The 9,941-nt window shown below is 54.8% G+C and overlaps 1 protein-coding gene across 3 annotated transcripts; it reads left to right on the forward strand.

The window, feature by feature from the left end:
- Positions 1 to 956: 956 nt before the first annotated feature.
- EMX2 (empty spiracles homeobox 2) lies at positions 957 to 7,570 on the forward strand. 3 transcript variants are annotated; one of them, XM_075026995.1, is made up of 4 exons: positions 957 to 1,141; positions 1,943 to 2,423; positions 4,433 to 4,617; positions 7,332 to 7,570. In XM_075026995.1, exons 2-4 carry the CDS (start codon positions 2,033 to 2,035, stop codon positions 7,497 to 7,499), a joined length of 744 nt encoding a protein of 247 aa, XP_074883096.1. In that variant the 5' UTR covers positions 957 to 1,141; positions 1,943 to 2,032; the 3' UTR covers positions 7,500 to 7,570. The 3 variants fall into 3 exon arrangements, with proteins under 3 accessions (XP_074883096.1, XP_074883097.1, XP_074883095.1); XM_075026994.1 differs by lacking the exon at positions 957 to 1,141 and having other exon boundaries at positions 1,712 to 2,423; XM_075026996.1 differs by lacking the exons at positions 957 to 1,141; positions 4,433 to 4,617 and having other exon boundaries at positions 1,697 to 2,423; positions 7,332 to 7,564.
- Positions 7,571 to 9,941: the final 2,371 nt, after the last annotated feature.

Here is a 9,941-nt window from a genome sequence, read left to right on the forward strand (position 1 = left end):
AAAGTGTGAGACCTGGGAGGATGGCACCTCGCTGCAAAATCTGTCAGAAGACGAGTTGCGCCGTCCAAACATCTCTCTCACTTTGTCTCCGCAATCGTCTGCACGTGTGGCTACGGATGGCCTATACGTACAGCCGCCCAACGCCTGGAGAACAGATTTCCATTTCAGAAGGAAAAGTGAACTTCTCCCTCCCCAAAGAGCACACGGCGCGGGGGACACAAAAGCAACCGCGTCCCCAAACAAAAGGCGCACAAACACGGGCATCCTTGCGTGCCCGGCACTGGTTTGTCACCCGTATTTAGTCCGGCGTTTTGGTATCGCGTTCAAAATATCGGCTAGCTGCAAACAGGCGCTTTTGGGAGAGAGCGGGGAAGGCGGAGAGAGTTCAGCTCGCCCTTTACTGGAAAGAAGCGAGGACCGTTTAGACAGCGATTTTTTTTTAGCACGTTTTAATGCAGCGGAGTAACGGACTCTTTGTGTGTAAAGTGGCAAGAAAATAGAAAACAAAGTCCGGGAACGAAGGAAAGGAACGCTAGACTGGTTTTAAGACTCCCCCCATCCCTTGGTTCAACAGAAACATTAATTTACATTAGCAATTCCGCATCTTTAAGATAAATTACACAGCGGCGTAATAGATTTAAAGTACGCCAGATTTTTTATCATTAATTGTAAATGTGCAAAATACCTGCTGGTACTTCACTTTAGAAGAATGTAATTGGCAAAAATGGGAGGCTGATGAATAGATAATAGATCCTTAACTACCAATAAACAGTAAGCACCAGCCAAGAGTATTAGGATGTGATCATAATTATTCTGCAGCCCCAGCCAATGGGAGGAGGAGAACTCAGCCCTAAAATCATCCCCGGACCCAAAGGTAATCGCGAAAATACGGACAAGGCTGGAACCGGAGACTTTGCTCCCCTGTCCCGTCTGCGAGAGCCCGGCGCGTCCCAGCTTTGCATAATGCAGCTGCCCTCCGCTTTGTTTTCCGCGCCGCGCGGTGCGGGGAGTGCGAAGGAGCGAAGGGGGGAATAAATAAGTTCCGAGGAGGAGGAGGAGGAGGAGGGCGACCCGTTCTCTCACCGGCACGAAACCTTTCCCAAGCGGGGCATCTCTCCCGGACGCCCCGGGGCTGATCAAGGTAACCTCGCCGGGCTGAGAGCACCCGAGAGGTGGCAGGGAGAGGGGGTGTCACGCTGGCGGAGGGGCCCTAACTCTCTCCCCCCTGACCCCACACCCCCCCAGAGGAGATGCGGCCCCCCCCGCCCCACGCACCCCCTCTGAGCTCCCCCCCCCCCCAAGGTCCCGTCCCGTCCCCCTACCTTGGTCGCCGGGCGGCGGCAGGGGAGGGAGGGCAGCGCGGCGGCGGAGCGGAGGGGAGCGGAGGGGAGCGGGGGCGGCGGCGGGGCGGGCGAGAGGCTGCGCGGGGCTCCGCGCTCCCCCCCGCGCTGGCGGGCGCGCTCCCGCCGCACTCCGATCCGCGCCGCGCCGCGGCTCCATCCCTCCCGATGGCGCTGCCCGGCGCTCGCCTCCCCTCTGACGCACTTTAAAGAGTCTCCCCCTTCAACCTCAAGGCGAGTAATAGCGACCAATCATCAAGCCATTTACCAGGCTTCAGAGGAAGCTGTTTATGTGATCCCAGCACTAATTAGGCTCATGAACTAACAAATCGTTTGCACAACTTGTGAAGGGGCCGATCACATCCATGGATTGTCTTTGGACTTAGGGAGGGAGGGGGGGGGGGCGACCGCCTTTTCCTTGCAGGAGGGAAACTTCTCCCAGCAACTTTTTTTTTTTTTTTTTTTTTTTTGGTGTGTGTGTGTGTGTGTGTGTGTGCGTGCGTGGTGCGTGTGTGTGTCTCCCTTTTGGGTACCGCTGGCTGCCGCTGCCTCCTTTTCCTCCAGCCCCTGTCTATTTATGTGTGTATCTATCCCTCCTCAAGTCACTCCCTGCTGCAAACTTCCCCGGATCGTCTCCCGCGCACCAGAGAGAGCCAGGCAGAGATTTGGTCGGGGACTCTCGCCGCGGCAGCATGTTTCAGCCCACACCCAAGCGGTGTTTCACCATCGAGTCGCTGGTGGCCAAAGACAGCCCCTTGCCCGCGTCTCGCTCCGAGGATCCTATCCGGCCGGCGGCGCTCAGCTATGCCAATTCCAGCCCGATGAACCCTTTTCTCAACGGCTTCCACTCCACTGGCAGGGGGGTCTACTCCAACCCGGACTTGGTCTTTGCGGAGGCCGTCTCCCACCCGCCTAACCCGGCCGTGCCGGTCCATCCCGTGCCCCCTCCCCACGCCCTGGCCGCCCACCCGCTGCCCGCTTCGCACTCCACGCACCCGCTCTTCGCCTCGCAGCAAAGGGACCCCTCCACCTTCTACCCCTGGCTAATACACCGCTACCGGTATCTGGGCCACAGGTTCCAAGGTACGTGCAACTTTTCTTCTCCCTCCCATCCGCCCCTCCATCCTCCGGCGGCCCCCGGCCGGTCCCCGCGGCGCGGATGCGGGGGGACGGCGGGTGGGCGGGCGGCCGCTGCCCGGAGCCGCGGGCTCGGCTGGGCCGAGGGGTTTTTGTGCCCTGCCTCCCCCCCTCCGCCAAACTTGAGGAGCTGTCAGAGGAGCCGAGGGGCTCGGGCTTGGTTTTGCTTCGCTGCTTTTCCCGGTTTGTTTTGCTTTCCCTGCCAGGAGGGGGGCAGGCGGGAAGGCAAGGCCGGCTGGGACTTCTTGCCGCTTTCTCGCCCCGATTAAAAGCTGGGGGGGGGGAAAGGTGGATGTTTTTTTGTGGGCCGGTGGGTTAAAAGCGACGGAGGAGCCTCCGAAGGAAGCCGCCCCGCAGAGAGGGGAACCGAGGGGTGGCGAGGTTTAGGTTCCCCCGGGAAGGCTGCCGGGGCCGAGGGGAACGACCGCCGCCGCCCCGAATCCGCTCCCCCTGTTAACGGGGCCGGGGCCGGGGCCGAAACGAACCCCAGAGAAAGGAGAAGGGGAAAAAAAAAAACCAAAATAATCCTAGCACCGGAGCAGAGCGGGGAGAGGGGGCTGCGGAGGAGAGCCGGGGCTGGGGGCCGAGAGGGCGATTCCGTCCGTACGGGCAGGGAAGGGCTCCCAGCTGCCAAGAGATTAATAACCGGTTGGAGGAAAATAACCAAATCCAATGGCGCACAATCAATAAAATCCCCCTTGTTTAACCCTTTGCAACCGGCAGCGTCTTCTCCGAAGGGTGAGACGATTTCTCCCCTAATGGGTCCAGCTCCTGCCTCTTTCGTTATACACACACAGAGACACACGAAAAAAAAAAAAAAATCAGCCTCCGCTCGGAGGGATCCATCTACCTTTTTTTTTTTTCCCTTCGGTATTTTTATTTATTAATTCCGAACGAAAACAAACCACCTGCAATATTCATTTCCCGGGCCTTCTGCAGCCGAGCCGTTGCAACCGGGTTGGAAAAGGAGTCGCTCTTTCCGAAGCCAGGCGGACAGAGATACAAAATGGATTATTACCCTCTCAGAATAAAATTACAGGTTTCGCTCACCAAATTATTTGTCGCAGTCATCAGGCGATTGGTAAAGAGCGGTAGATGAAAGGCGGAAATGTCCTGGTGTTGAGCCACAGCCTGATTTCAAACACACCCTCCTCCTGCAACGATTTTTAACGCACTTACGGAGACAGACCCTCGGTGGCTTCCCCACCTTGGAAGGACCGACCCGGAGAAGCGGCACAGGGCCAAGCCGGAGGGAGAGACCCACCAAAAATCCTCGGCTGACACCCCCTCACCCCCCCCCCCGCAGGCCGGCTTGGGATGTGCCCTCCCCGAAGTTTGTTTCTTTATTTCCCCGCCGGTTCCCTCCGCCGCCGGGGCAGCGGCGGGGAGCACCCCGGTAAAACGAAGGGGAGCTGGGGGAGAAAGGCCCCAGCCGGAATTTTGGGCGAGGGAAGAGGGGAGAAGCCCGGGGGAACCGGGCTGCCGGCTCCCGGAGCGCGGCGGCCGACCGGGGAAAGGGGGGGTCGGCAGGGACCGCACCGAGAGCCGCTGCCCCGCTGGCCGCACCGGGAGGATGGAAATAACAAATAAACAAGGAAAGATGTGAGGCTGCCGGGGGGCGAGGGGAAGGGGGGCAGCTGCGGGATGAAGCCGCAGAGACCGCAGCCGGGCTCTGGCCAATTCTTTTTTTTTTTTTTTTTTCCTTGCCGTAGTGTTCCCCTGGTTGTGTTTTAGTTTTTAAATTTCTCCCCCTTCTCTCCTTCCCCTGCTCATTTCCTCCACCTATTTAGCGAAGGAAAATTTAATACAAAAAAGGCGCTGAAAAGAAAAAAGAAACTATAGTCAGATTTCTCCTGCGGGTAATGGTGGGAGAGAAAAATTCTTGCGCTAAGAAGTCCTCTCGAGTACGTTTGGGGAAGGCGTTTTGTTAATCTCTGTTTTACCCTGTTGCCCAGGGAATGAAACCAGCCCGGAGAGCTTCCTATTGCACAACGCACTGGCCAGGAAACCCAAACGGATCCGTACAGCTTTCTCCCCATCCCAATTACTGAGACTGGAACATGCCTTTGAGAAGAACCATTATGTAGTAGGAGCAGAGAGAAAACAGCTGGCACACAGCCTCAGCCTCACGGAAACTCAGGTAAGGGGGAAGCAGGCAGCGGGCAACTGGGAAAGCGAAAGTACTGGGATCTCCTTGGGAAAAACCCACCCGGCCGGCCCGGAGATGCGAGGAAAAAATACGGTCAAATTCTGGGGGTATTTAGGCCTCCAGACCAGAGCCGGTGGAGGGGAGTGAGGGTTCCCCCCGCGTCTCTTGCGTGTTATAAAAGCTTCTCCCGTTGCTGAGAGCCGTGGCCGGGGGTGGCGGGGCCTTGGCCGGGCGTGGGGAGCCGCGGGACTGGGGGCACGGGTGGGTTCTCCCCGGAGAGCCCCGGTCCCAGCGGGAAGGGGAGAGGAGAGATCTCGGATCTGCAAATGAAAGGCGGCCCCGGTCATTCTGCTGCGGGACTGGTGTGAGCCTCGAGGAGTTGAATGTTAGGGGAAAAGCCCCCAAAACAAAAGGCGGAGGGGAGACACCCCCTCCCCCCCTTTTTGGAGCCTACGGCAGAAATACGGTTTCTCGGATGATTTTTCACTCCTTTCTAGTCCGGCGTCCGGCACCCGGGGTTATGAGGAGCCGGTTCGGGAAGGCATAAAGATGAAAAATAAAAGCAGAGAAATTATTAACTACAAGGAATCCCGCCCCCCCCCCCCCCCGTCGCCCCCCCCCCCCCCGGCTGGCTGCGGGCCAGAACCGCACCGGAGACTATTTCGGTCGTCGATCTGGAGGGACCATTAGCGACGTTTCTGCTCCGGTTGTCCCGGGGAGAGGGTCTCGGTGGGTACCGAGGCCGAACACCCGTGGGGAGGGCGCGGAGGCGGCGGGGGACGGGGGTGGGAGCGGGTTCCCCCCCCCCCCCGACGGCGGGGACCCACGGCCGGCGGGCCCGCTGCGAGGGCGTTTTTTTCACGCGGTTTTCTCTTCGCCGGAAGAAAGGCTGGGGTTTTGGGGGGGTTGTTTGTTGTTGTTGTTGTGTCGGGCTTTTGTTTTGTGCCCTTCCAGGAGACTGGTGGAGAGAGGGCTCCAGATGGGGATTGTCTCTGCTACAGTATGTGGCACTGTACTTTAAAAAAAAAAAAAAAAAAAAAAAGCCAAAATACCCAGCCGGAGCCTAGTTCAAAGTTCCCAGTAAACACAGCGTTCTCTGGGAGGATTAAGTTGTAACACTTTTTTTTTTTTTTTTTTTTTTAACTCCTTTTCGTGGGGGAAGCAATAAAGAGGTTGGAGCTTTTGTTTTAAAATGTCTCCCTAACAAAACAATAAAAAGGGATCGCCACTTTTATGAGGTTCTCCGAACAAGGGACCGGTCACAGGCTTATTTCCACTGGAAAGCTGTATTTAAGGTGGTCTTTGTGCTGCTTGATTCCGAAGCTGGTTGGGGTCTTTTGTCCGGATGTCAAACCCCCAGTCCCCTACAAATGAGCTCCCTTTTGGGAGATCAGCGTGCAGAAATGAACCGTCCTCCCCTTCAATTAGCAAACTAAAAGCAAATTAAACTCACCCCTTGTTCCCCGCTCAGCTTTTTAATGGGGGACTTTTGGAGAATATGAAAATGGAGCAGAGATGTGTGTCCGGCCAGGCAGGTCTCTGTTCTGAAGAGGCAGCGAAGCGGGTTAAACCAGCTTATTAAAATGCTCCAGTTCCCTTTCCCCCCCTTGCTGGGGCCTTTATCAGGCACTTTCAGACAGAACCAGAGTTTAAACTGCTTTAAAAAAAAAAAAAAATGTTTACCTTTGGCCGCTACAAGGAGTGTGGCCAGCCCTGGAGATAGCTCCCAGATCAATACTATCTGTAATTAAAGCACTGAAGTCAGCTGGCGGATGGCTAAGTCAGATTTATTCGGCGCTGAACAAATTCAGAGGGATATTTACGGTGGCACTTACAGGTTTCGCCTCGCTACGATCGCTCCTGGACGGCGCGTCCCGGGGACACGCTGCGGGGAGCGCCGGGCGGTTTTCTTTTCGTTGTTGTTTTTTTTTTTTTTTTTTTTCAATTTATTCGCTTTTCCAGGAGGAAAAGCTCTGGTCCCGCCGTCCCCCGGCCCCGTCCCGCCGCCCCCTCGAGGGACAAGGCCCTCGCTCTGCTTGACCGGGCCGGGCCGGGTCCGGGGGTGCCGGTGGGATCCGGTCGACCCCGCCGCAGCCCCCGGGTCGCTTTTCCCGGTGTCGGGACACCTCGGCGGGCGCGGATAACGAGACCCGCCCCGGTGGCTGCCCCGACGGCGGGACCGGCTTGCTGACAGCCCACCGCCACGCTTTGTTTTCCCCGCGTGGGGGGGGGGGGGGTGCCAGGCATTGCGCGGAGCTAGTCGTGCGCGGAAAATCCGCGCGTCCCTGCGCCAGGTGCGTCCCTGCCCGCTCCGCGCCCGGCTGCGGGGAGCGGAGCCGCGCACCCCGCACCGGTGCGGTTGCCCAAATCCTGCACGCGTGGGTCCTCTGGAGGTGCCTGGGCCGGCGTGGGCCGGCGTGTCTGTGACTTTCCCGGAGAGGGGTAGGTGGCACACACGGGCTCCGGCTCCGCTCGCCCCGCTCCAGGCTGGGTAGCCGTGCGGGCACGACACCGGGCAGGCAGGGCAGGGAGCAGGCAGGGCAGGGAGCAGGCAGGGCATGGAGCAGGCAGGGCAGGGAGCAGGCAGGGCACGATGCAAGGCAGGGCATGGAGCAGGCAGAGCCCCTCGGCAGGGCAGCGGGCGGCGGAGAGCACCGGCGTCCGGGCAGGCGTCGGACTAACGGCCGGTGCCTTTCCTCCCGCAGGTAAAAGTATGGTTTCAGAACAGACGGACAAAGTTCAAGCGGCAAAAGTTGGAAGAGGAAGGTTCAGACTCACAACAGAAGAAAAAAGGGACACATCACATTAACCGGTGGAGAATCGCCACCAAACAAGCCAGTCCAGAGGAAATCGACGTCACGTCGGACGATTAAAAACTGGCACTTTTCGGACTTTTCAAAGCCAGGCACCCCACCAACAGAAAGTGTTAAAGGCTCACATCCCCCCCCCCCCGACCCCCCCCACCCCCCGGCGTGGCGGTGCGGGGAAGGGACACGGAGATCTTCATCAAAACTGCGATTCCCGTCTGGGAGGGCAGCTGGGAGCGAGCGAGGGCGAGACCGCGAGAGGGCCGAACTGTGGCACTGCCGGCACCGCTCTGGCAAGGGGGGATCTGTCAATCAAAGCCAAAACACCGGGACGAGGTGATTGACAGGTATTCCGTTTCTCACAGTCCACTTTTAAAAGCGTAACGTCAAAAAATTGAAAAAAAAAAATTTGAAAAAAAAACTTAAAAAAAAACACCCCCCCCCCCAAACCAGAAAAATTACCACCTTACAGGACATTTTGCACTTCACAGTTTTTTCCGTCTTTGAAAGAGAAATTTCCATAAGCAGCCAAAACCCACACCTGTTTCAGAAACTTGAATTGCATGTGTAAAGCCGTCTGGGCAAAAAAAAAAAAAAAAAAAAAAAAAGGAAAAAAAAAGAAAAAACGGAAAAAAATTACCCCGGTTCCTAAAGACAGAAATGAATTGTAATTTTTTTCCCTTTAAGACAGGTTCTGTGTGCTTTTTAATTTTATTTTACGAGAAATGTGCAGTCTGTAAACATTTTATGATAACTTCTGGCGTCAAAGTGTTTGTGAAAGCTAAATGAAGTAGCAGTAACAAAGCATAGTGTTCCTTCCGGATGGACAAACACGGTGGGGCAGGGGAGGGATGGGAGGGAAAGGTGGGGGGGGAGGGAGGTTGGGGCTGGTCATAACTTTTGCTGCCAAAAAAAAAAATCAAATCAAATTATTCCCCCCCCCCCAAATTGTATCCCCATTGCAAAACCGGATGATGATTATTTTTTAAGATTAATAAAGCGCAAACCCAGCGACCAGGTTCGGCGGTGGGGACACCTCCCAGGCTGGGAGGATCCAGAGAAAAGGGACTTAAAATCGCGGTTTGATTTTTTTTTTTTTTTTTTTTTCTAATGGCCATTTCCATTGGGGCAATTTTCAAGCACTGACCTTATAATATTCCGAGATCATAGAGCTACTAAAAGAAGTGACAAATGTTTCCTTCATGTCTCCTATACCAGAATGTAAATATTTTTGTGTTTTGTGTTTAATTTGTTAGAATTCTAACACACTATATACTTCCAAGAAGTATGTCATTGTCAATATTTTGTCAATAAAGATTTATCAATATGCCCTAAATTTTTAAGCAATATATTTTCCCCTTCCCCCCAAATTTCTCGGAAACCCGTAGTTTCCCCCCCTCCCCTTGTTTTTAGCTGCTGAGCCCCCGCGGTCGGAGCCTGCGCTCCCCCGGCCGCCCCGCGCATTCCTGCGGCCAGAGCCGCGTTTTCTTAATGAATTCGCTGGCTGGTTAATAGACCTCTAAAAATAAGCCGCAGAGACCCACTTGCTGTAAATAAATACCTTTTTTTTAGAAAAAAACCAAAAAAACCAACAACAAACCCAACCCCTTCCCTGGTTAGAAACTGAAGCGCGAACCGGCTCGTAATGGGAGGGTGAAACTGGTCCGCAGCAGCCGCGCTCCGCTCAGAGGAAGAGGGCAAAAATATGTATTTTATTTAGCGGGAGAGGATTTTTTTTTTTTTCCCCCCTCCCGTCTTTTAAATTCCCTCTCCAGGTCGTTTTGCGGTGAGGAGCAGGTCCTGGGAGGCAGGGACCCAGCTGCCTGTCTCCCCGCCGCTCTAAGGGAGCGATCCTGGGCATAGGGTAAAACTCTGACATTAAAGACGTGGAGGGGGAAAAAAAAAAAAAAAAAAGTTGCTCTGGGTCCTTGAGGAAACTAGCTGGTTTTCTGGGGGTACACAGTTGTTTTTTCATGCTTCATTTGCTCCTTAGCCTGATAGACTGCATTAATCAGTTTTATTTCCATTGATAGAGAAACCTCGTCTGCTCTGTTCGAGCTACAAAGAATCCTGCAAGCTTTTGTGAAAGTGCAAATCAGTTTAGGCAATTATCATACCAGGAATATGAAGGGGAAAGAGGAGGCATTGCCCAGTGGTCTCCTTTAATCTCTTAATCCGTGGATCCAGGGGGGCTAGTTGGACATAATTTAGGACAATCTGACTACCCTTTACACTGTGATAAGGCGAAGTTACAATGCATCGCGAAAATACGAGCTTTGTTAAACATCCTGCCTTGAAAAGTTAAGATTAGACATTCTGTGCACGTGTTGGCTCTATCGGGTACTATGTAAATTTTATTTTTTTTTTTAAAATCCCATCTTATTTTTTTTAAAACATTGCTCCTTTCACAATCCCGGTGACTTTCCATTCACTAGTGCTACAAATATGAGAGAGGCCCAGGCAGGGTTAGGACGCATGTCGCAATGCAGTCCCTTCCATTTAAACCTA

The sequence above is a fragment of the Buteo buteo genome, chromosome 4 (genome assembly GCF_964188355.1).
Source record: "Buteo buteo chromosome 4, bButBut1.hap1.1, whole genome shotgun sequence".
Lineage (NCBI taxonomy): Eukaryota > Metazoa > Chordata > Aves > Accipitriformes > Accipitridae > Buteo > Buteo buteo.